Source organism: Corvus hawaiiensis, chromosome 2, assembly GCF_020740725.1.
Source record: "Corvus hawaiiensis isolate bCorHaw1 chromosome 2, bCorHaw1.pri.cur, whole genome shotgun sequence".
Lineage (NCBI taxonomy): Eukaryota > Metazoa > Chordata > Aves > Passeriformes > Corvidae > Corvus > Corvus hawaiiensis.
This window is the reverse complement of record NC_063214.1, coordinates 94,392,229-94,419,210: the sequence shown is the minus strand read 5'-3', so window position 1 is coordinate 94,419,210 and position 26,982 is coordinate 94,392,229. Positions and strand designations below refer to the sequence as shown.

Below are 26,982 nucleotides of genomic sequence, written 5' to 3'. Positions count from 1 at the left end.
GTGCTTGCACCGGCTTGTGTAGTTGGGTTGGAAATAGAGTATAGGCTATTAAAAAATGCACTTGTTAAAGTTTTTGTATTGGTGAATGTTAAATTGCTACCTCTGATACTTGATTCTAAGTGCAGAGGTAAACAGTAGTGCTTTTTTCTCTTTAATTAGATCACCCAGAAGACACAATGAGCGTTAAAGCTTTCAAGCTCGTTTCTGCTATTGAGCGGGAGATGTTAATGGGAGACAAAAATTACATCAACATCGAGTGCATTGAGTGTTGTGGGAAGAACCTCTATATTGGAACCAATGACTGCTTTATCTATCACTTTCTGTTGGATGAAAAGGTATCGACAGCTGGAAAAATAACTTTTGCTGCCAGCAAGCAACTACACAAATACCTGGGCTTGAAGAAGCCTGTGAGCGAGTTGAAAGCAGCCTCTGCCCTCACCAGACTGCTTGTGCTTTGTGACAACACGATAACACTAGTGAACATGATCAACTTGGAACCTGTCCCCACTGGTGCTAGGATCAAAGGAGCTGTGACGTTCACACTGAATGAAAACCCTGTGAGTGGGGATCCTTTCTGCGTTGAAGTTTGCATTATCTCGGTCAAACGTCGGACCATTCAAATGTTCATGGTGTTTGAAGACAGAGTCCAGATAGTGAAGGAAGTGTTTACTCCAGAACAACCCTGTGCTGTGGCTGTAGATGGTTACTACTTATGCCTTGCCCTTACTACACAATATATAATTTTGAATTATAATACTGGTGTCTCCCAGGACCTATTTCCATATTGCAGTGACGAGAAACGGCCAATTGTGAAAAGGATAGGCAGACAAGAGTTTCTGTTGGCTGGCCCCGGAGGCCTAGGTGAGACTAAGGATTTTAATTTTTTTGCTTTTTTTTTTTTTTTTTAACTTCTCTTAATTTCTCTGAATTTCTGAAGCAAAGATTTACTAATTAAGTGTTATGCATAATAATGATGCTTTCCTTCACAGGTCTATATTGGAATGTTGAGATAAAAAGGGAGATGGTAAATTTTTGGTACTTAGTACTATTATAACTCTATAATACTATTATAACTATAAAAAAAACCACACTAAGTGTTTTTTTAATGCACAAAAGTCTATGATTATTTTTATTTTCATCATGTGTGTAGAAAGCTTCATTTCATTGTATCTTGCAGCCCTTAGTAAAAAAATTGTTGGGTACCAAGTGAAACTTCAGAGATTGATACACAGTCTGTAGTGACTAGTGGGTCTTGGTATGTGGAGCCCCATGTTGCTACAAAATTGTTACATTAGTGTAGATGAGTTAATTTTTTCCTCAGTTGCTATTCAGAGGAGCTCATATTGATGCCATGATGATTTTTTGCCTTTTCTTTTATACCTTTTTACGACTTCTGTATTCTTAGTGCTTTTTGCCTGCATTCTTGGACTTACTTGTCAAGCTGAGAAACTAAACATTTTAGAAGCTTCGTAGTTAGGGATCAGTGTGCCCCAGACCCCAAGGTCCTCTCCAGAACACATTCTGTAAACTAAGATAGAACCATCCAGGGGAAGGTTCCTTGGAGAGGGGGGCTCACTCGAGCCTCTCATTGGGGAATCTTTGATCGATATGCTGATTAATAAGACCTATAATGTTGTAGCAGATCTGTTGTGGGTGTGGGCATTGCAGTGTGCATTGGGGTGCATTCGACCTGGACGTAGTGCATCTAAGGGTCCTAAAATAAATACCAAGGTAAAATCCCTTTTCCCCTTCTAAATGTGTTTGACTCTTGATTTTAAGACCAGGAAAAGACATCAATATGAAGTGTATTTTATAGCTTTTAACAGATTCACAAGTAGGTATGTTGTACTACAGTGTTAGTAAGAAATTTTAGTGGAAGCAAGTTGCATCCTAACTCCTATAATAGTAAATGCTGTCCTAACTGTAGATGTTATTAGATACTACTAGTTTTAATGCTCCCATTTGCTTAGTTTTTTAATAGTATTTCTCAGCTCTGTGTTACAGATAGTTTAAGTATTGCAAAACTAAAATTAGATCATGTGAAATCATGCTCTTGTCTAAGAGATGACTGTAAGGACTACTGTAATCTGTCTAAATCAACAATATGCTGTGAGGTCGGTAATCTTGAGCTTTTTTTGGAAAAGCTGCAGTATCCCAGAGCTGACAGACCACAGGCAGAAGGCTTTCATGCTGTTTGCCATATGACTCTCCTTTCAGGAGGTGTGGTTTATGTATTTTCCCTGAAACATTAGGAATAGCATGACACAAAATTCACAGCTATTTAGGTTCTTAATTTGGGTTCTGGCTTTTTAATATAAATTCCAAAGAGAATCAAGTGTCCAATATAAATTCCAAAGAAAATCAGTTGCTTATATTGAAGTTTTGCTTTGTGACCAGAATGCAAGATGTACATCAACTCACCAGCTTTTCTTTAAAGAAGTAGACTCTCAGTAGAATTTGAGTTTATGTGAGTTAAAGATGTTCCAAGATGAACTTGGGTTTTTTTTTTTTTTTTGCATACAGAACTTTTCTAAGTCATTTTGGCTGTCCATGTCCTATTAAAGCTCTTAGTTGTTTTAAATGTGAACGTGTATTTGTGGACATCAACTTTTTAGCAGTGCTAGGGAAGTTAAAATTTGTGAATTAGCTGATTTTATAAGAAGATTCCATTCTTATTTTCATTTTTAAAAATTGTTTAGATATGTCAAACCAATTCTGTTTAAGTAATTTCTCTTTTCTTTCCTTTTTTTTTTTTTCCTTTAAGAATATAATTTCCAAAGCATAATTGTATTTAGCTAGAAATCAGAATTTTATTTAGTCTGACTTTTGCTTTTGTCTGGTGTCCTGTAACAGAGATACATGAAAAAAAGGTTACTTATAAAGTCCAACATCCTTGTGTAAGTAGAACGTCCTGGGGTTAGAATGTCTGGTACGGGAGATCTTAAGCAAGTGCACTTCTGCTGCTGTAAACATGCTATAAACTACTCTTTTCTTCATGATACAGGCAAACTCTTTCTTGTACTGCCTCAGAGACCTTATAGAGTGTTTGCTGTCAATAGTATAGTTTTTCCTTGCTTAATTAATCTTTTTTTGTCTCCTGTTCTCTATTGCCTTCCCACTGATGTTTTGACTAAGTATTATCCATCTTACTGTTCCTCCTTGGTAGAATTCCTAGTGTCTTTAACACTTGTCTCTTTGAAGTTATGAACATGGTTGGGCACCTTTATAATAGATAAGCGTTGTGCATCTTGATATCTCAGGTGGGCCTCTGCTGTAAAGTGAATGGACTTGAAAAGGCTTGATGTAAATCTTCAGTTCTGATTTTGATTTGCTTTCATATGCCTCATTGATTAGGGCATGCTGGTTTGGCACTTGGTAGAGCATCTATGCTAAGTTCAGCCTCTTTTACAGAGGTGGATATATTCTGCATTAATATATTTGGCTTTAGAGTGTTTGAAGTGACATTTATTTATATTAATTTGCTTTTGAATTAAGACTGGAATTTAGATTGGCAAAAAGCAAGTGCTCAAAATTATAAAGTAAAACATCTCTGAGTTTATTGTGTATGTAACCTTTTTCTTTCTCTGGACTCTGGATTTTAAACTGATTGTTAGAATTGTTCATAGCAAATCCTTAGACATTTGGTACTTTGTTGTCTTTACTTGCAGTTAGTATTTAGCTTGTTCTTTCAAAAGGAGGAGGAGCTTCATTTTTGGTACTTCTTCATTCTGTCCAGTAATTAGTTAATTTACAATTGAAAATCAATTCTATCTGATATGTATGAAACTGCATACCAAAATTCAGTTTTCGAGTTGGTGAAGCTCTTGTTGCATGTTTTAAATCAGATTTCGTGCTCTAGAGAGGCTTTAAGTGTTTAAAATTACAGCAGACGTGTCTTGATATTGGCACAGGATATGCTTCTCAGCACCAGCTGGAGCAACTGCCCCAAAAGGTCAGAGGTGTTGGCTCAGGCTGAGCTCCCAATGGAGGGTGCAGCTCCTCACACCTTGAGCTGAACAGAGCTCCTCCTACCTCTTCCTGAGACTGGACCAAGGAAAAATGTTGTCCTTGCCCATGGGAGATGTGTACTTGATTGAGGATTTCTGTTGCCAAGTAAACGAGATGCAGTAGGAGGTCAGCAGAATACATGACACCAGAGATGGCAAAAAGGAAATTGAGTCTTCTCCAGGACCCAGGCATGAGCCTTCAACCTCCATCTGTACAGAGAGGAAGGACAGGCTGTCTCTGCTGTTCTGTGATGGCTGACATTGGAAACTCATGACTTCTCATAATTGGAAGAATTCTCCTTCTCTGCTTGCTGATCTACATCTATATAATATGCTCAGTGCTTACAGTAGCAGATGAAAAGCAGAAGTTCTGTCCAACAAATCATCTGAGCCTGAACAATGCAGGAGCACCAGAGGAATTAGCAAGTAATAGTAGTGGGAGATTCCCTCATACTGGAGATGGGGGTTTTCTCATCCAGCCAGCTGGTAGGGAAGAACATCTTGAGGAGGAGTATGTGGATTGTGCAGATCACCAACCAATTGTACAACTTGTGGTAATGGGGTTTGTCTTTTAGGACTATGGATCCCTCTTTAAGGAAGAGATGGGATCCCCCAGGTCAAGTGAGGCAAAAGCGTTTTTGCCGACTTGTCTGAGCAACATGGTGAGTTGGATTTAGATTAGGCATGATGGTGGTAGACTGTGTTGGCAAGGAAATCAGTGCAAGATGGTGTGATTAGGGACTTCATGAGCAGTAAACAGAGCTGAAGACGTTCTGTTTCTGGCATATGCAGAGAAAGAAGTCTTTACAAAACATCATGGTAGTGGAAACTCTCACTTTTTCTGGGAAATCAGCACAGGTACATGTTAAGAGCTGAAATGGGGGTTACCCTTTACATGGGAGCAGTAGGAAGATGTGGTGGGGTGCCTTGGAACAAAGGAGGAGGCAGATGAGAGTTTATGGATTTGGGTTAGAGAGCAAACTAATATAGTTGACATTGTGGTGAGTGCCTGGAATGGACCACTTCATCAGGAAGAAGGTGTAGGTAAGACCTTTGGGTAACGGGAAGAGATCTACGTTTGCAGGCCCTGATTTTTAAGGTAAACTTGAACCACTCCAGTACCTGCTAAAGGGGCCGCACAGCAAAGACAAGCAGTCCACGAGTTTTCTGGAGTGCATTGATGGTGGCAGAGGAGCTGATGAAGGGGTGTGCTCTGTTGAACATTAGTGTGTTATCGACATTGTTCTCATACTGAATCCAAAACACCAGCTGCTAAGAAGAAAATGAACTCTATCCAAAACCAGGGCAGAGGCCAATGTCCATCTGGCATTGGCTCTGCTGAGCACCATGAAGGGCAACAAAAAGAGCTTCAAGCATATAAGCAGCACAGGAAGTCTAATGGAAGCCCACTGGTAAGTGGGGCGGAGGACCTGATGCCAAAGGGCATGGAAAAGGCTGAGGTACTTAATGCCTTCTTTACGTCAGTCTACTGGTATGACCTTCTTTCAGGAATCATCAGCCCTTAGGAACAGTGGGAAAATCTGGAGCAACAAAAAGCTGCCCTTGGCAGAGAAGGATCAGGTTATGGAACATTTAAATAAACTGGACAGACAAATCCATGGGACCTGATGGGATGTTCCCATGAATGCTTGAGCATGATGGTCAATGTCATTGTGAGGCCAATATTTATTATATTTGAAAGGTTGTGAAGATCAGAGGATGTTCCTCAGGACTGGAAGAAAACAAATGTTTTCACTCCTGCCTTAGGTGATCGAGAGAGGAACCAGGGAATTACAGCCAGCTGTACCCTAATCCTCAGGAAGGTGATTTGGGAAAATCCTGGAAGCTATTTCCAAATATACAAAAGGCAAGAATGTGATTTGAAGTAATCCATGTAGATTTAAAAAGGGGAAATGGCCTGACCAGACTGAGCATCTTCTGTGATCACATGCTGGCTTGGCAAATGAGGGGACAGCAGTGATCCTGTGAAGTTAGCAAGGCTTTGATGCTCTCTGCCATGACATCCTTTGTAGACAAATGGATGAAGAATGAGCTGGAGAAACAGTTGAGGTGGATTGAAAGCTTGGCTGGAAGATTCATAGTCAGCGGTGCAGAGTGGAGTCAGAGTGCAGCTGGAGACCAGTCACTAGTCTTGTACCCTAGGGGGCCAATGCGCGGTCAATATTAACATAATTTCAACAACCTGGCTGGTAGGGAAGAGCACACTTTCAACAAGTTTGCAGATGATACAAAACATTTCTGTATCTCTTGGTGCTGAAAGCAGTGTAGCTTTGTTTTGGGTAACTTGTAATCCTTGTGTAGCCTTCGCAATTTTTAATACGGAATTGATTTCTGGCCTCATCTCAAGTTTCATCAAATGCATTCCTGTACTATAAAAAGGTTGTGGTTTCTGATTGTAGTTATGTTTATTGTTATCCTTAGGTGAAAGCTGGATGAAGACAGAAAATGCATCATTCTGCCACAGAAGCCCTAGCTATTGAATGCAGAGGGATGTAGAGAGACATTGACTTGAATGCATACCCTTTCACTTCCATAAGGATTTTTAAAATTACTTAAAAAAGAGCTTTTTCATTTTAAAAAAGTATGGGGTTTATAATTATTTGTGTTAGAACATCATAAAAATAGAAAAGCCTAAGAATTAGTCTTTCAAATAGAATAAGCCCTAAGTTTACTCCTGATTAGTATGTATTTAGTACAGGTTTTCTCCCATGTTTTGAAATGGGATTATATCATGGAATAACAACTGAAAGCCATTAAAACTGGACAGTACATTTTGCCTAACATAAAATTTTACTTCTGAGTCATAAGAATATCAAGATCTAGAGAGTAAATTAGGAATTATGTATTATGACCCAGAAAGTATTTTCTGTAAGGTGCTCTGGTTGAAAAGCTGATCATTGTAGTGAAAAAGAACCCTTAGTCAAGGGGAAAGGTCTGATCATTTGAAAGCTGCTGTAAGGGATCCAGAAGCTTAGTGTCTACGCTGTAGTTCTGTACAAATCTACAACCTTCTGTTTTGTTTTCTCTGTTTTTCCTTTTTTTTTTATTTTTTTTTTCATTCCAAGGAGGTCCTTGTACTCAGCTCACCTTGCCTCATTATCCTCTGTTTGGAAGAGATTTTGTAAATTGAATAACATAATCTTTTAATCTCTTCTGTTCTTTAGAGCTCAGACTTATTCTGCCAGCTGTCAAGTGGCTCACTGCTGCCAAAGATCAATTTTCATGGGCATGTCTTTTTAATGGCATGAGAATACTTGTTTTAAGAGGTGTGAATTCATATTTTGAACAGAAGTTTACACTGTGCTTCAGTATGGCTCAGCTGGTAAATGATTACTGAACTAGGCCTGAAAATTGTAACTGAAATTTTTCTTCAGTTAATGTCTCAGAATTGGGAAGTATCAAGTAGCATGAAGAGAACCAGTGGCATGTGGTCCCAAAGCAATTTAAAAGTCTATTAAGGTAGGAGAAGAATGGAGGACAGAATAGATATGAAGAAAGGTAGTGACAAAAAACCACCCTGCAAATTAACTGAAGTTTTAATCTGGTTATTCTGAAGACAGCATAGGAGTTATCACTGGGATAATAGAAAGTCTTTACTCTGTGCTGCTTTATACACAGCCTCTGCATTTTTTCAAATGATTGAAAACACAGATGCTTCACAGGAAGTGACTCATCCCAAGGAGATGGGCCCTTGTTCTCGGAAAATGTTGTCTGTAGCAAAAGTGAAGAAGTGTGGTAAACAATTGTGTCCACTAAAATGCTCTTTAGACACTTGACACTACAAGAACAAACACATCTGCACTGCTGGATTGGTTAGGTGGTGCAGGTCTACAGCTCCTGCTAAGGCAAGATTGTTTGGAAGCTGGATCTCAATAAGTGTTACTGTTCTGAAATGAATTCGAACTACATTGCATAATTCCTATAAGAAAGCTCTTAAACTTACTAAACTTGAATAATTCTTGCTAGTTTGGTTCAGTATTCATCTCTCCTCAGTTTTTGGCATTGTCTGTTCCTGTGCTGACAGAGGATGAAAAAAAAAATTGAACTGAATTAACCAACATATCAGTTCAGGTCCAGGGAGGTGTGATGTGTTGTTATCATCCTGCCTGATACTGCATCTGCTCTGAGACTTTCCATTGCTGCACCTTGGTACCCATGCTTTCTGTTGGGAAAACAACAGTCTTCAACTAGCATGAGCCTCAGGCTTTGTTTTTCCCTTTTTGTAGGCATGTTTGCTACTGTAGATGGGATTTCGCAGCGTGCCCCAGTGCACTGGTCAGAGAATGTGATTGGGGCAGCTTTGTGCTTTCCTTACGTGGTTGCTCTCGATGATGAGTTCATTACGGTGCACAGCATGCTGGACCAGCAGCAAAAGCAAACCCTGCCTTTTAAAGAAGGTCACATTCTACAGGACTTTGAAGGTATTAAAAAGGACACTTTGTCGCATCAGTAATTCTGCAGTCACTTGGGTTTGTTTTTTAAACAAAGTATCTAACAAGTATGTTTACTGTTGAAACTTTTATTGCAAATGCTTTCCTGGTTACATTCCTTGCAGACTTCAGTAATCCAAAATTCCACACTTCTAACAAAATGTATGCTCATTAAATGTGCTGTAATTGTCAAGTTAATTGTTGGGTAGGAGTCTATGGAGTTAGAGCTTTATCTTGTAACTTGATTGTTTCTTTCAAAGGAGCAACGTTAATTTAATGCTACAACTCAATAATTGTGACCTACAGGTATTTGTCCATTGACTATCTTGACAAATTTCTAACTTATTAAAAAGGAATACAGAAGAATAATAAATTCTAAAATATCTGTGTAAGAGGTTTAAAATTGGATCTTTCACATAGAATTATTAAACAAAAAAGTACAAAAATTTCTATTGATCTGTTCTTCAACTGAGAACTCTTAAGTGTGGAATATACTATGCTACTACATTTTTTTTTCCAGAAAAGCTACAAACTCTAGCACTGTGAACTGTATATTACTTGCTAGATTTGGTGTACAGCTTAAAATTTTCAAATGTAAGCCTGGGGAAGTACCTGTTAGTTAAAAGTTCCTACTCTCTGGAATCTGGCGCTAATTTCAGTGACCTTACCAGCTTAGTTCATCATGAGTGATTCTAGCCAATTTCTCTTAGAGTAGAACAAAATCTGCTGTAACTAAATAAATTTACCATTATCTCTGTATTTCTGAGTTGGAATTTATAGGCAAACTGTACTATGTAGTAAATGTGGTAAGCAGCAAAGGTCACTTTTGGGACTTTAACACTGTTTAGGTTCTTGTATCTTAAATTGTGTATCTTAAAGCCTGTTTCTGATTTTTTTTTTTTTTTCTGTAGAGGCTGTAAATTGAATGTATCTGTTTGTTCTGTCCAGGAAAGGTGATTGTTGCTACTAACAAGGGTGTGTATATCTTGGTTCCACTACCTTTGGAAAAACAGATTCAGGATCTTCTAGCTAGCCACAGAGTGGAAGAAGCCCTTGTTCTAGCAAAAGGAGCTCGAAGGAATATTCCAAAAGAGAAATTTCAGGTCTGTCCTTCCTTTAATTTTCATGAAAATGTAAATTTCACAGTGGTGTCATGTATTCCATTGGTCAAGTGATTGGAGAGGGTGGGGGAGGGATTTACATTGCAGAGAAGTTGTAATACCTGTTATGATTTCAGCCTGAGGAAATAGGTGTTCTGCTAAATTGCTTTGTACTTGTAGAGGCTGTGACATTGGCAGGGTTGAATGCTGTTGTTCTTCTGGGGTTTTGTTGAATTTTTTCAAGTGTGTGACTTGAGAGAATTGAAAACAGAGCAAAACAAAAAAACCTAGTGAGAGAAAATCCAGTGGGATTCTTCCTTAGTACTAGATTGTTATTATTTGCTATTGCTGTTTAAAAATGTATACTTTATTTCAAATTAGAATTGTGTCATTTTTTATTGAAGATTCTCATCATATTCTAAACTCCACAGTAGCACCTACCTTCGAAGTTAAGTGATGGGAAATCTTAAGCAAATAAATCCTACTTCCAAGCTCTTACAAGTAGCACTTGTACTGCTGTGTAACTCAAAGGTTTTTGTGTGGCAAAGTGTCTTACAAACTCTCTGATTAGAGTGTTGATTAGGGATTTGTACTCACTCCCTTCTACCTGTGATTTATATTCCAATACATGTTCTACTGTATTTGCTCCTATTTAGAGAATTGTAAAAAGCAGCATGACATCTCTACTCATAGAGTAGGTGAATAAATATTTGGCTTGGTTTCTTTGCTATTGTAAAAGAAAAATTTGATCTGTGACCTGCAGAAAAATCTGTGGGGTTTTTTTTTTTTTTTTAAATATACTTTGGAGCATTTTTTTGCCATTAAAACAGTTGTGTTACTTCTGGTTTGTTTAGAAAGGTGTAAAGTTTGGAACATGTGGAAGTTACAGGATTGCAATGGTTCAAAGTTATTCAGACTGTCAGGATTTTTTTTTTTTTATTTCAAGAAGGTTCTAATTCCTTTTCATTTCAGTTTCAGTCAAGGCACTTGAAAGGCAATCATTAAATTAAATGAAACTTGTATCAGCTTTCATTTTGATCCGTAACTCCTCTCTTAAATGAGCAGCTAGGTGATTGCTGGAACCAAAAAAGTTTTTGAGAAAAGTCTTCCCATTGTTTTGTGAAAGTCCAACTACCTGAAAGTACTTGAAGCTGAAAAGTACTTAGAAAAATATAGAGTTCAGTTTCCAGCGTGTTTTGCTTTGCATCTTCACTTCCAACTTTTCCCTTCCAATCTGTTTAAAGAAGCAAACAAAACTCTTGCAGGATGCATAATCTAAGCAATGTCTTCTATGTGTGATGAACTATAATTTTCCAATTATGTCTTTACAGTTTACGTGGATTTAGTGTGGGAGATGACTTTCTGTGTTTTGCCACAGGATGAACCACAATTCATTATCTAAATACATGATGTAGAATCTCATTCCATCTTAGTTTTCTTGTGTTTAGAATTTTTCAGTCTCTAAAATAAGTTACTTTCTTTTCACAAATGTCTTAAGTGCGCAGTGTTGGTCCTCCTGAAATTATTCTGTTTCCTAGAATATTGTAAACTCTTTCTAACTTAGTGTGCTTTTAAGGGTGTTCAGTTGCTTTAAGTCAATGCTACAGCTGAAAACCAGAAAACATAGTACTTGCGAGCAAAATAGCCTGTTCTGTTTCTGGAGTGTATTTGCAAACTGATATTAACCAACTTGAATTGATGGAGTCTCCCACTGACTGGTATTAAAATGGCTCAACTTGGCTTAGTTGTTGAGACATTACTCCAGTTTTTCAGAGCTTATCTGTAGCTGGAAATGTAACATGTTTTCTGTGGTGATGCTGGTACCTGGTGTTGTCGTTACAGGTTTGTTACAGGCACGTCAGACTTTCTTTACTGTAGTCTTACGTAATACAAATCTGATGGAGCTCAACAAATTAAATGCCTTGCATATGTCTTTGAAACATTTCTTTGGCATACTTTAATCACACAGTCACTCATTTCTAACTCCTTTCTGAGAGCTATCCGCAGATAATAGATATCTATTAGATAATAGGTATCTTCTAATAGGTATCTTCAGGTATCTATTTTGCAAGCATTACTGAATCCTGAGCCGCTGACACTTTAAAGGCCTTATTTTGCCATTTTGTACAAGCAGTAGGAAGGAGTGCATAGGGTTGGCATTAAGGCACTTGATCCAGGCACTATAATCTATCCATACGTAATAGTGATTATTATTGTCTGTTTCATGAAGTGTAGTGTTCCCTTTGTCACATGATGCTTTAATTCTGCAGTTTGCAATGGCTGATGCCATCTAATGAGTGACTTGAACTCAGGGTGCTGCAGGGCAGATCTTGAGGACATGGGGGTTTTTTTTTTCCCCTACAGTTCAAAACTTTGTCATTGCATGCATACATGGGTGCATGCTCTCCCTCTGTATATCAGCATAAATATATATAAATATATGCTGGTAATGCAGAATGATGGTGGAATAGCAGCAGTGAAGTACTGTACTCTCAGAATTATTTGTACAGTCAATATTTAGTTATTGGAAAGTAGCAGGTCATGCCATAGTAGTTCTAACCTGTTATTTAACTTGTGGTCCCTGCAGACTGCAAATTTATCTCCGCCATATCAGAGGAAAATTTCTTTGTTTTTGAGCATCAGGAATTCCTGCTAGGTGAAAAATGCTAAGCAAAAGTGTTCCAAGGAGATGACTCTGCTGGATATCATTTTTGATAGAAGAATACAAAGGCCTTTCTACCATGCCACCATGAAATGACTGAATACTACTTATTAATTTTTCAGGACAGCTGACGTTTGCAGAAATCATGGTTGATGGTAGTGAAGACCTTGGTTAGATTGACACACATCTTGCATAGGTATCTCTCTTTTCTTTTTTTTTTTCTTCCTAATTCTTTTTAGTTTCAAAAAACATATTAACTGCACCCAAATCTGACCAAAAGACAAAGTGGCATTCTAGAAAAATTCTTTTGGACAATATAGTTGGTAGTTCTGACTATTTTAGAAAAGACTTTTTTAGTAGTTGAGAGAATTAAGACTTCACTACAGCAATCACAGCTTCAGTAGTCACCTTTCTTTTTCCTATTGCTTTTTCAGATGTGAATTAATACAAAACTTTTGTCATGTTTTTGTAGCTACTGTTTTTTTCCTGTGAATTCAGTCAACAGTGCAGAATTTGCCTAAAGAATTGCAAGTCCTATGGTGGTTCTTCAGAAACTATAAAGGACTAAACAACGTGTTGAATTTTGACTGGGTGTGGCTTAGAACCTTTTGAAAAGAAGCCTGTTCCAGATCTGACAAACGGATCTGGAAGAACAGAAGGTGTTTTTTCTGTCATAAACAGAAGTTAACTGTGTGTGTTTGACTTGTAGGTCTAGCCCATTCTTAAAAATCTGTCAGAAGGGGAATACTGGATTTTCCACAGTCTGGTCTGTTTCCTTCCATAATCTTTACCCCAGGGCATCTTAATATCTATTATTTATACTGTCAGCTAAAAATCTACCTGGATACTGCTTATCTCATCATTACATCTTTAAAAAGTTCTGAAAGTGTCTGTAGATATTCCACAACTTTTTGTTTCATGTCTTTAAAGGAAAATTGAAGATATGTCAACATTTAAATGACAGTGAATACTGCCTTACCAGTTCAAATTTAAAACTGGTTCCTTCAGCCTATAGTTACACTATCAATGAGCTCTTTTCAAGTTTTTGTTAAAAAAATGCTGTACAGACTAAGCTCTGCAATTAAAGCAATGCTTTCAGTGAGATTATTTCAAATTTTATTACAATATCATAATTGACTAAATATGTAAATTTTAGTGATCACTCCGTTGCAAAAATTGAAAACAGGTTGGGGGCGGGGGGAGGGCGGGAATCCAGCCTATCTACTTTTGATACTAGTCAGCAGAGTGAGAAGTCTTTCCCTGGAAAGTCAGGCTGGATTTTAACATTTTTCTGCTGCCACGAGATGCAAATATTTGCAGATTGAAATACTTCAGCAGTGTCCTTAGGAAGATGACCAAGTGGGTATTCATCAGTTCACACATTACTGTGTATTGATGTAATAACACTGTCAGAAATCAAAAATATTTTGGCTATTTTGTGAGTTAATCCCCTAAAGAAGTTTTACTTTGTAACTGTAATTAAATTCTCTATTAGCTTTAGTTAACTCTATTTTTAATTATTACACTTGAATGTAAACATTAGTTAATATAAAGATGCCATGAAGTATTGTTAATTTAATTTTATATTGTTGTATTTTTCTGAAAAAGTGTGCCTGGTAACATTTCTCTGTTACCCTTTTCTCCTGTGCACTGGGGACGCAAGAAAAGTCCCACAAACTTACAAAGCATTTTAGAGACTTGCTAACAACAGAGATTAAGTATTCCCTTAAGACAAACCATTAGTAAAGCATTCACAGACTAAATGGACTGAAGCCAAGCTTTTCTGTTGGCAAATCTATAACCTTTAATCAAGGTGAAAAATCATCAATTAGAGTGTCAGTCCACTGTACTTGAGGCTTAGTGCTCTTCAGCAATTCCTGTCTGGAATATGTTCCTATTGTATTGTCGTTTCTCTGGATATTTTTATTGAAAATCGTTTTTTAAAGTCTAATATTAGTAACAGCTTTCATGTACAGTGTGAAACATTAGAAAGCTGTGTATTCATGAGCAAGTTGAAGAGACAAACTGAGGACATGTGAAGGTAGCTGGGTGTATTTGCCAAAATACCAGCATTGTCATAAATGGGAATGCTCTGCAGAGCACAGTTTAGGTTCCTGGCTTTCAGTACTTCTCTTTTCCTGTTGGAAATACTCTGAGCACAAGGATTTCATTTAATCTTGTAATTGGTTGACCATTCAGATTTAATAACTACCTATCATTTAAAGTAGTTTTTGTGTTCTCCTTCTACTGAGCTTCATTTAAACATTTTCTGTCTAGGTGTGACATTAACAATAAAGCTTCGTAACAAATAACTTTCCATATGGTTTACTTGGTTTTTAACCATATTTTTATGGTACATTGCATAATGTACTACATACTGGATAGGTTGAACTGCTTTGAAAGAATTTTTTATTTAAAAAAAAAATCAAAATATAAAACTGGCAGAAAGTCAGAAATATGGCCATCAGCTGGAGATGAGATTATGAAAATTGCCAGCAAGGTTGCTGCACCAGAGAGATGAGACAGGAAGGAAGTGGCTGTGTGTGGTCAAGTGGGACCATCTTCATTTCTTGCACTTACTGAATCATGGGGAACTTCAAAGATAACCATTGGCTTTTATGTTTGCAAATAACCCAAGAAAAAACTTGAGGCAAGTCAGCATGATGTCAGATAAGTCATTATTTAAACAAGAAAACTTAAACTTGCTGTTTGTTGACTTTGCTTTTACTAAGTATTCGTGAGCAGTGTTGTGTTCACACACATTTGTGTAAGAAACTGAGTCTGGGCAGCAGACTCAATATATTCAGGTACATAAATTAAAATGTAGAGGATCAAGGTTTATTTTGCTTGTGACTTGTCAGGTGTGGTTGAAGATCATGTGTTTGGTGTTTTTTGGCAGGCAGCTATTGCAGTAGTAACTAGCACTGCATAAATACAAGTATAATAAATATTTTTCTCCCCCTCCTTCTTTTTTATAGGTAATGTACAAACGAATCCTGCAGCAAGCAGGTTTTATACAGTTTGCACAGCTTCAGTTCCTTGAAGCAAAAGAACTCTTCAGGTAATTGTGTGACAAGAAATTTAATAATTTACCTTCTTTAAATAAGGAGTTAGTGTTCTTGGTTTGAAAAACTTAGTTGCTTGAATGTTTTTTGATGTCGATGTGAGTTCACTGTGATAAAATGGTTTTGTTGGGGTTAAGAACAGAATAGCATTGAAACAACTTTAGAGCTGAAGAGTTAATGCAACTGGTTTGGGTTTTTTTTTGGAGATGCTAACATATAGTAGCATTAAGAGTTTGAGTGTTGTATGTATGGCAATTTTTTAAATTTATCCCATGAAGGTCAAGGCTTTATTATTGAGTCTGTGCTGTGATTTACAGCATGAATATTGCTTTGTTCCTTTTTTCTTTTTTAATACTTTTAACTAAAGGTATAATTTACCTATTAGTTACAATTTAAATATTATTGACACAATTGCACTAATTTTTATGAGGATGCTGATATTGAATTTGCTTTAACACTTGTTCTGCTAGACCTTTTCCAGAAGACAGATTTGTTCTTGAAGTCCGTACTAACCTTGCCAATTTAGCCATTTCAGCAGTCACTTGTTTATAAATTGACCTTGATATTCCACTTTCATTCAGAAAATGCTGCTCGTTATCTTTATTCTACCTGATAATTTCATTTCTGCTAGCCATGTCTCATTCTGTGATGTGGCACTCTCTGTAGTTAGTGGAATGCATGCTGACCACATAAAATAACTCTCCTTGTTATCTGCTGAAATTCACTTTAAATCAGTTTAGAGTCTATGGAATAGGATTAAGGTTAGACGATTTTCAGTATATCGCAAGCATATTTACAGTGTAGGAAAAAAGTTGTCCTTGGGTTTATGGAAATGCGTTGAGGAAAGTAAAGCTTTGAGGAATGTTGCTACTCATGAGGGACTTTGCCATTTTTCCTCCTGCTCATAATGGGAGACACTGGGCTTAGATGAGCAGTGTACACTGAGGAAAGATGAAGGAATGACAGGAAAGGCCTGAACAGCATTTAATGACAATTTGTTCTGGCCACAACCAGTTTTTTTATCACCTAGTAATTTTTGTCATTAGTGAGCAACTTGCAGTCTTTCTCCACCCTTATGAACTTTCAGACACTTGTGTATCTGACCCCTGGGTTGTGTATCTGAAGCAGAAGTACAAGCTGTACATAGTTAAGACTATTTTAAGAACAGTGAAAAGAGAGAAATGTATCCTGTGGGGAGGTCTACCACAGGTGGAAGGAGCCCAGATTTGTTACGCATCCTCCATCCCACTATCAGTCCATCTGACAAACAAGCTTTAATGAATAGGATTGTGGGAGCTCCTCTGTAGAAACAAACGTGCTTCATGAGAAAATGTGCTGTCCAGCCACAAATTTTGTAGCTGAATCAGCATCCCAGGGTGTTCCCTTCCTCTAAAAGCTGCAACTCCAAAGCAGAGCAACGGTTTGTGAATTGCTGGTGTCTGCTCAGGGAAGAAAGCCAGAATAAGTTTCTGTGCTTTTCTTCTGTCCAGCCATACATCAGCTAAGCAGAGTATTTTGGTGACTCTGAAAAAACTTGTTATGGAGCTCATGTTCCTTGATGTTTAGCCCTGGTGGGCACACCGAGCTAGAGTAATAGCTGGGTGCGCCGTGTGCCCTGAGACAGTCTCAATCAATCTTGTTCATTTTAAACTTACTGATGCTCAGAGGAAAAATGGGAAAGGGAGTGGCAGTCTGTGAAAGCACTTCCTCCCATCCCGGTGTGTTGCTCTGCAGATGTTTCAACCTTGTCTTAGAAATAACTTCAGTCTTAATGTCAAAGGGAAATTCGGTACCTGAGAAAAGACAGATTTAAGCAGTGAAACAGGGTAGCAGCAGTACCTCAGAGTTCTTGGTGTGGTATGTGGGCCTCTTCTGTCTAAATATGAGGTGAGATTATCTCACTACTTGGAAAATATCTGACAGTTACAGGTTAGCAGGGGGAATTATACTAAAGGTCTTCATTTTCTTGCATTATTACCCATCTTGGATAACCTTGTCAAGAAACTGTTATATCTTATGCTTGAATTCATCGTTCTTAAAGACCGGAACTTTTAAGAGGAATAATTTGCCAAGTTCCTTGTGGTTAATGCCGATGCTTCTGAATACTGAAGAAGGTTGACAAAAAGGAAGAAAGTGGTAGCTTTATTGAAACTCAAATAGTTCAACAAAAGGAGGATAAATTTCTTCAGCTAGATCCATTAACCTTAAAACTGAGTGAGAAGTAACAGTAGGGCTTCTTTGGTCTGAAAAAATCTGTTATTAGCAGTAACAAAATTGTGATTGTGTTATGTAGTTGTGATTTATACTATTTCACATTGCTATCATTAGAGCTATACCAAACAGTGCTTTTTAGGAGGCCATTTGCTGAATTTTACATGCCTTACCGAGATGTTTGGCAGTTGTCACAGGGAAACCAGTTCTCTTCGGTGTTTACTGGTTAGATATTGCTTGCCTTCTGACACACTGGATACTGGAACTTTTCTGAACTTTATTCTTTTTAACAAATAAAAATGTTAACTCTTTACACAGTATTTCTCACCTTGGAAAGCCTATAGAGAGACTTTAGGTATAGGTCTCTCCTACACTGAAGAGGTTAAAAAATTGCTGGTACTTACGCCTGGAGAAATAAGAAGTAGGAATGATGTGGAATTTGCATCTTAAATGTGATTCAAGAATATAAGCTTCCAATACAATCAATTTAGGCAAAACAGCTAACACTGTCGGCTTCTTTGGCATCTCTGATATCTGTAGATATGGGGTTCTGAATTTAGACCTAGATTTCCTGAAAACTTGTAGATTCTGCCTGTTGCATTGTCTATATATATGAAGCCCAAAGAGAACTAATGCAGAATTGCTCAAAGGGAAGTTGCCTCACAACACTGATGTCTCAACTTAGGAGTTTGTTTTCTACTGTGAGATAAGTTCCTGTCTGTATTTTGCTGAGCCTGAGGTGCAAGAAGCTGAAGGCTCAGACATGTTTTTCAAAAGAGATGAGATCCTTTGTAGCTGCTCTAAAAGGGTCTTGTCCAGATGTGATGAAAAGGTCCACAAGACATCCACAAATCCCAGGAGCCATAAGTCTTGAGTTGAATGTTAGCCATTCGTGCAGGTGGGGTCATTGTTTAGTATCTAGTATTTTTCTGAAGAAGCTTGTGGATGATGTGGTGCTTTTAGGAGGCTGCTTGATTGCTGCTTACCACTGCTGTGAGGGGAACAAAATTGTACAGCTGAGCTCGAGTTAGACCTGCTGAGAAAACCACAGATGATTCACAGCCCTGGCTTTAGGCTAGCCCAGGTTGAAAGCTCATTCTCCTTTTGGAAACAGATTATCATTGAGGCCAGAATCTGTGAAGTCAGAGGTAAAGTAGCTGACTACTTCATCATCTAGGAAAACTTGGATGGTAAGATGAAAGGACTCAGAAGCTACTGTAGAAGTTAGAAAATGTTTTAAAATGTATTAAAAGTGGCATATTAAATACAGCATTTTTTAACTTCATCCATCTCCATGGTCATAGTCTCCAACTCAATCTTAGGCCATCTCCAAATACTTGACAGCATAACCAGCAAGGGAACCAATGTTTGTATCTGAATTTCTCCAGATTTATTAAGACTCCTTGTTTCTGCACAAATTTTGAGCAGCCTGTGGATGTTATTCAAGTTACGGGTTAGCTTTTGTTCTAAAACAAATCAGAGAAGATTCATTTGGATTGGAGGGAGAAAAAATCTCTTCTTTCTTCAAATAGGGTTAATTTTCTAGTGTGATGCGTCTCATATTTAATCTGGTGGTCCTCAGGACTTGAAATTTCAGAGTAGTTGCAGTAGCTAAAACTGCAGTTAAGTTACTGTATTAAGTTCATACTGAAAACTCAAATATTCTTGAAAACATCAGGTCATGACACTGACAGAACTTGCTTGGTTATTCTGCCTCTTACCATAATGTAGATCTAAGAATTTCAAAGCTAAATCCCAAAAGAGGGATTAAAAGAAATTTGAACTGCAGAAATCTGTGAAGTAGACCTGAATGCTTTACCCTTGGTTAGAGGTAGGCCTTTCTGCTGTGGAGGTAGGTTTTAGGCAGTAGGATTCCTGTGTATGAATTGGGAAAACCTGCTGTTCAAACCTCTCCTCATGGGAAGGCTTCCCATTTTTGTCTGTTGTGGTTCTTTATTGGCTATGTTGCTACTCCTGTGCTTTGCAGTCACTAGGTTCTGGAGGAGAGGATGCTGCTTTTAAATTTGCTGTTGCTGCTGTCTCCCAGAATTTCCTTCTTCTGGTATAGATTTTTGGAGCCAAAGGACTATATTAACTTGAAAGAAAAGTTCTAAATAGGGATTGTCATGGTGATGGTTCCTACTAGTTCATATTTCCTGGATTGTTTTGGAATTGTGTCTCTAGCAAGAAGTGAACGATGCAGGGCGTGCCCATAGTGAAGGGATGAGCCTGTTTATGATGGTCTTTCACACTTTATTGCCTGTAGAAATCTGCTGCTTTTCTACTTCTGCGTTTTCATTTATTTCTTCCTGGAATTCATTCCAATCAAAGTTGTGAAGAGAAAGTCTTTGAGTTTGCTGATCACCAGATAGATAAAAATTATTTTTAAAAAGTTATTTGCAACAAAATAACTAAACAGGGTTTCTTTTAGAGAAAGATTAATGTCAAGTTAATGTTGATTTTTTTTTTTTTCAGCGACAGTATTTCCTGCATTTCAGGAACATTAATTTTTAAAGGTGAATTCTGAATAAAAACTTTGACAGTGAAATAAAATACTATAAAATATAAATTCTGATGTCTTGCTGTTCTTCTAAAGTAAGGCCTGGAAAGAGGGTTCACTCTAGCTGTGAAAATTAGGGATTATTTACCATGTGTAAAAAAAAAAAAAAAAATTACTCTGTCAAAACAAGCATTCTTTAAAAGCCTGAGGAATTTCAGTCTAGGCTGAAAGAAAAATGTTTTTTGTGGTGTATCTATGTTACAACTTGCTGCAGAATAAAAGTATAGGGTGTCCTTCACACCTGAAGTGGAAAAGCCACTCCAGAGGAGCCTCCATAGATGTGCACCCAAGGCCTCTGCCTGTACAACAGACTTACTGATTAAACGGATGCATAATCGGTATCTGTGCTTTGTTTACAGAACCTCTGTAGGAAGAGAGCCAAATGAGGAATCTGGTGCATTTCAGGGCTGGGGAGATGTTTTCATTATCCAAACACATGTTCTGAAAGCTTCAGTTTTGTACAGGAAGTTGCTGTTTTCTTCAGAATTACACTGACAGTCTTTTGTGGCTTGTCTGAAAGGGTTCACTTTCTCCATTTTTATTTTTTTTGCTGCCATCAGAAGACTAGCTCCCACAATGTATGGATGAAGTCTAGGACAGTCCTAGGACTGCTATAGGGCTGTTCAGCTGATTTTTGTAGATGCTAGAGAGGAGCTGTGGAAGGTCAAAAGCAAAAGGCTGAAAGCTCTGAGAATTTGGAGACTGGCCAATGTCTAGAGGAGTAAGAACAATGATAAACAAATAAATAAAGATACAGCAAAAAATACTCCAGAAACTGACTACATGTTAGTGTCCTGACTCTAAGCATATGTGAGCACACATTTTTTTTTGTGCCTATGTATACTTTTTCTTTCTTTTTGCTTCATCTAGTTTGACACTGTAATTGCAGAAGCGGCCAGCTTGATGTCCGGGAGCTGATCTCTCTCTACCCCTTCCTGTTGCCTACTTCCTCTTCATTTATCCGGTCTCATCCCCCTCTGCACGAGTACGCGGACCTGAACCAGCTGACCCAAGGGGACCAGGAGAAGATGACAAAATGCAAACGATTCCTCATGAGTTATTTGAATGAAGTCCGCAGCACTGAGGTTGCAAATGGCTACAAGGAGGATATCGACACAGCTTTACTCAAGCTGTATGCAGAGGCAAATCATGAAAGCCTGCTGGATCTCCTAGTTTCAGAGAACTTCTGTCTTCTAACAGATAGTGCTGCTTGGCTGGAAAAACACAAAAAGTGAGTGGATTTTTTCATTATCGCGCCTTCTGGACCAGAGGAAAAATTGTCTTAGATGCTCTTGGCTTCTAGAACAATGTGTTTGAGTACTTGTACTTTCTGTGCTTACACTTGTCCAAAAGACGACTCAGTCTGAATTAACATTGTTAGCATTTAAAAATATTGGTGAAAAGCTATTAATTGACAGTCTGAGGTAAAGGAAATGCATTCTGTCTTATCCTGGTTAATGAAACGCAGAGTTCTCCATGGAAGTTTCTGTATCCAGTACAAAAATAAAGAATTGGTACAAGCTTGGGAGGGAAAAGTTAATTGTTTGCCCTTGTGATAATGGGGGAGTTGAATGGCTGCAGCAGTTGTACACAGAATGCAAAGATGCCTTAAAGCATGCACTACCTTGGGTAAAAGCTATTAACCAGTTAGTGGCTTTGAAATTGTAGTTGCTTATTCAAGGAAGGAGCTCTTAGTTCTGAATTGCAAACTTTGTGTTCCACTGATTGACCAAAAAGAGGTTCCTTAAGATGACTGCAAATTACTTCAAACCAGAAATTCCAGTGGGCAGAGAATTGACTCTCATTAAGCAGGAAACATTAGGTAGTAAATGTGTAAAATACAAACTCCAGCCTTAGGTAGTATGTCTATCTTGGTTTTCCTTTCTTTAGCTTTAAACTGTCTGGTGCAGTAGTAGCAGCTATAGTGGTGAGGCAGAGTCTTTCATTGTGGTTATATTTAGGGTAATTTCATTTATTTTAGGTGTTTTGTTAAAACCTTTTGGTAAGTGTGGTTTGCATGGCAAACTTTTGAATTGAATGAATGTTAGAACATTGTTCTGTGAGGACAGCCATTACAGAATTTGGCTGTATTTTTCCTAGAGTACACAAAGCCCACTCTGTAATAGCACCATACAAAGCTCTTCTTTGCCTGACTTGACTCCCTGCCACAGTAAAGAAAAAAGTTTCTGATAGTAAAACAGAGTTTTAAATAAACACATAATAAAATTTGATTTAATGACAGCTGATGAACTATTGGAGCAATAGTTGCTTGGAGGTGGGTGTTAAGTCTGTACATAAAATTGACAGAATGGTGTGGGAAATATCTCTAATTGGGCACATACTTAGTGTAAGTTGGCTCTAGTCCCCAAGACAGGTTCTAGTTACAGGAGTGACGGAGACACACTTTTAGGGCAGAACTTCTCTCCTTTGATTCATAAAAACAGCCTACAGAGACTTGTTCAAGTACAGACATGGCCATGTACATGTCATTGTAAGCCATTATTTGTTGTACTCTGTGCTAATCAGTCCATAATGAAATTAGTGGGAAAGTTCTAGCAATTTTAATATTAATTTTTTCTTTCTTTACAGGTATTTTGCACTTGGTCTCCTGTATCATTACAATGGTCAGGATGCTGCAGCACTGCAGGTTAGAATAAAGCTTTTAGTATCATCTGTAAACCATTCCAAAATACTGTTTTAGGTCTGAGATAAAAAAATTTGAGGTCTTAGTTTATCTGTTTGAAAAGTTGTGATGTGTATGTATATATGTGTGTGTGTATATGAGAAATATATTATAACTTGAAACTTATGTTAAGACTTCCTTGAATAAAATAATATGCGAAATGTGAAAAGTCTGAAGAGCTTACTGAAGTTGGCAGTTATTTAGATGCTTGTATCATATTTTTAAAGCAAAACTGTACATACCAGAACATATGTTTATACTCCTAAAAGATGGACAGAAGTGCTAAAATAATCAAGCACTCACTTTAAAAGATATTTATGGGACTCCAGAAGCATGCCCTGTGCTGACTGATCTGTATACACACAGCAAAACAGCATTGTAACCTAATGGCAGACACTGACAGCGACTGAGAGTTTACTCCCTTATCTGGTGATGAAGAGTGAACACATTCTGCAAGATCTATGGGTTTTAGATGGATTAGTAATCCCTTTGGGGATCTTCCAACTGATGTCACTAATACTAGCAGTGGCCTGTACACTGCAGACTAAATAATTCTGTTGTTCCTGTCTGCAAAACTTCATCTGGAGAAATCAGTATATTCTTGATGAGTGCATAGTATGTGTCTCAGACCATATCCAGTATTTTAAGTTTGCCTTATTGTGTGGCTTCTTGAACACATTAATCACAGTAACCCCATCAGATGCATTCAGGTCAGTTATATAAATAGTAATAATGACCTGGGCAGAAAACCAGTAAGGGCAACAAAAACAGTATGTACATTTGTCATGTGTAAGAAATCTTGGAAGAATCTTGATGCTGGAAAAAACAAGGTTTATTGCTAAACTGGTCAGCTAGGTGTGGCACATTTTAATTCCAATTATAATGTACATAAAAACAATATCACATGGAACTTGCAGTTCTTCAGTCAAAATGAAAGAAAAGCAGAAACCAGTTTTTCTTCCAAATTGCTTGTATAATTTGCTTTTAATCTTGCACACACAGAACACATGAAAAGTATACTATGCATTGGAGAAAAGAAGAAAAGAACTTTTGATAAAAGCTTTCTTTGTGATTAGTGTACTTCCTTTAGTCGCTCTCACAATGAGAGCCCACATGATATGGGGTCTGAATTGGGTGAATATGGCAGGTGCAAAAGGGTGTGATGGCAAAAGCGAGTGACCAGCGATGTTCCTTGCAATTTGCGTTCCTGTCAACTCTTTCTAATTCCACAAGTCTTATACTAAGTCTTTCAGTAGCTCACATAAATTTTGAGGTGGAAGAGCTAGTACATGTTTTAATCACTTTAATCTGTGTGTTTTTGTTGCAGTTATGGGTGAAAATAGTTGATGGAGATATTCAAGATTCTACACGTTCCGATCTCTATGAGTACATAGTAGACTTCCTTACATTCTGCTCGGACCAGGACCTAGTGTGGAAGTACTCTGAATGGATTCTACAAAAAAATGAAGAGGTTTGTGAGTGATACACTTTTCACAGAACATCAGTATTTCCCTGCAGTGGTGTTTGGCTTTCCCTTAATATTGGTTTTTCTTGATAGCTGATTGGACCTTTTGCAGCATACTTAATGCCAGTCAAACAGTGATCAGCAGAAGAAAACTTGCAGGTTTCTCAATTCTTCCAAGTCCCTGTATTAGCAAGTGCTAGTGAAAATTGCCTCTTTTTATTCTGAAATCAAAGTTTAGGGTAGGAAAAATACAGCATGTCATCTTTTTTCTTCATATTGAGATATTCATTATTGAGATAATTTTCAAATCTTTAAATAAATAAATAAATCACCTGACAGGTTAGCTGTTGCTGCTGCTTCTTATTTTAAAGGGGATGGGTGGTATCTGTGTACACCAGGACATGGACTAAATAGCCCCCATTCAAGACGAAACTTCATTGCTAAAAGAATTAAATTAATCTGCCAAAATTAAAAAACAAAATAATTGTAACATCCATCAGCATGTGTGCTGTTAAGTGGGATGTTTGATGCTGTATCAGACAGTCTGTGCTGTTGGAACTTGTTGCTGCCTGATTTTTATTAATTTTAAGCTTAGTTACTTTGCGCAGTGGCAGGTTTCTAAGCTTTCGGTTTGGTTTAATTACAAAAGTCTCTTGCTCCATCTATGTCATCACATGTGAAGAGGCTTAGAACATTCTGGTCTCTCTGTTGTGCAGATCCATTCGATATTTTTTGTGGAAGTTGTGCCCAAGACAAAGTTTATCAGCTGGACAATGTATAGTCTACAAATTGAGGTAGTGCAGATAGGAGTGAGTGAGACCATGATAAGCACAGAGTAGTGTAATTCTCTGGTGTTGGGCAGGGTTTTGTTTATCTTCCTGAACAATGTATTAACAAATGCTATTCCTTTTTCATTTTAAATATTTATTTAATAAAATGGTTGCCATTGAGTTCCTAAATGCAATTAACTCCTTCTAGGTTGGCGTACAGATTTTCACTAAAAGACCTTTGGAAGAACAGGAGAAAAACAGCATTAATCCAGATGATATAGTCAGTTGCCTTAACAAATATCCTAAAGCACGTGTCAAATATCTAGAACATCTAGTACTGGAAAGAAAAATAGAGGTGAGTTCTGTGAGAATGCTAAAAGTAGGCATAGGATTCAGAATGCAGATTATAATCAACAAGCCTGAAAATAGGCAATGTCTGGAAGAAATAGGCATAATATGAAGTCTTTCAAAAGTACTCAGAGTAGGCTAGGAGTGTTTTTAAGATTAAACTAGAAGGTGAGGCATGGATACCTTCATTATTTTGAATTTTTCAATGCTTGTGATAGCAAGACAGTTGCTTGTGTTCCCTCAGACGTAGGGGGTTTTTTACATATGGTTATTGCATAATTTTCTATTTCACTAATGGGGCTCAAACCTCCTTCTGGTAAGATCATGGGAAATGATCAACAAAAGGTTGAGCAGCTGCTGATCCTATTGCACTGTGGCAGCAATATATTAAAATTGCTAGTTCAGTGTTTTACAAGTGAGAATGTTTTATTCTGTCTTTCTGGAGAGATTTGAACAATTAGCAATCAAATTAAACCATGCACCCTTCACTAGAATTCCAAACCACTCTTGATGTTGAATGCCCAAAAGATGCATTCACAAGTCCTAAGTGACAGTGTATTACACCTTCGGGGGTTTTAGCTCAATACAAAAGCAGCCAAATTATGTATTTGGTTATGAGACATTTTAAGCACAGAAGTTTTTTAACCTGGAAATAAAGCAAGGAAATGAACAGTGAAAGAACTCTGCAGAACTGATGGTCAGTGCACTAATTCACATTCTTCAAATACATATCGGATCAGTGGTTTCCCCTTATTGGTATTGCAAGTGTGTTATATCATGACTGATGAATGTATTAGTCTCTGATGTTGTGGATATTTCCCAACAAACTTTTTGAGTTAAACACAGCGCCTTGTAGAATATTTGTGAAAATATTTTACAATTAGATCTATCTGCTAGTAAAGGCTGGGTTATAAATCAATTTGGTCTTTAAAAATTACTAGATTATTGTGAATGTTTTAGTGAGAATGTTTAAAACAGTCAAATCATTAGCTTGTTTTGATGAATATTTGATAGTGGATAACAAAAGAAAGCACTGTGCCTTCAGAGTGCTTTTCTACCTCTGGTGGCTTTGTCAGATTTTATTGCAGAAATAGAAAAGGTCAAAGAACGTACCTGAATATGAGGGATCCCATATTTACAATGTAGTTTGTGAGGCTGCTCTGAAATAAGTTATCTATCTGTAGGGACAAAATACTTTGTGATTAATTCAAATTAAATAACTTAAACCACATTTCTATGTAATTAAGTAAATATTCATCAGTGTTATTGCTGGGGACAAGAGATCGTCTTTGCAAACTGAGCTAACATTGTTCTATTCATCTGTAGAAAGAAAAGTACCATACTCATCTAGCTGTCTTGTACTTGGAGGCAATACTTCAGCTAAAATCTGTGACCACAGATAATTGTACAGAAACAACTGAACTGCTGTTGAAACTTCGCAGTCTGCTTCAGAAATCTGATCTTTATAGAATTCGTTTTATTTTAGGTAAGGTTGCATGTTGTCTGTTGTAAATGCTGTATGTCATTTCCAGCTGGACACAAAATAATAGTCCTTGCAAGCATAGAAAACTAAAAGATCTAGGGTTTCTATGTGTGTTTGTTTGATAGGCTGTATTTCTAACAGACACAGGTTAATTTAGAAAGAATATCTGTTGGTGTT

General features: G+C 37.4%; 1 protein-coding gene across 1 annotated transcript in view; it reads left to right on the top strand.

Moving 5' to 3' along the window:
• TGFBRAP1 (transforming growth factor beta receptor associated protein 1) overlaps nt 1-26,982 on the top strand; it is a 33,544-nt gene that overhangs the window by 2,603 nt on the left and 3,959 nt on the right. The window contains exons 2-10 of the mRNA XM_048326500.1: nt 160-861; nt 8,255-8,449; nt 9,407-9,561; nt 15,199-15,281; nt 20,946-21,287; nt 22,646-22,703; nt 24,067-24,210; nt 25,183-25,329; nt 26,649-26,808. Of these exons, the coding sequence (XP_048182457.1) occupies nt 177-861; nt 8,255-8,449; nt 9,407-9,561; nt 15,199-15,281; nt 20,946-21,287; nt 22,646-22,703; nt 24,067-24,210; nt 25,183-25,329; nt 26,649-26,808 (1,969 nt within the window). The 5' untranslated portion in view covers nt 160-176. The remainder of the gene's footprint in view (nt 1-159; nt 862-8,254; nt 8,450-9,406; nt 9,562-15,198; nt 15,282-20,945; nt 21,288-22,645; nt 22,704-24,066; nt 24,211-25,182; nt 25,330-26,648; nt 26,809-26,982) is intronic.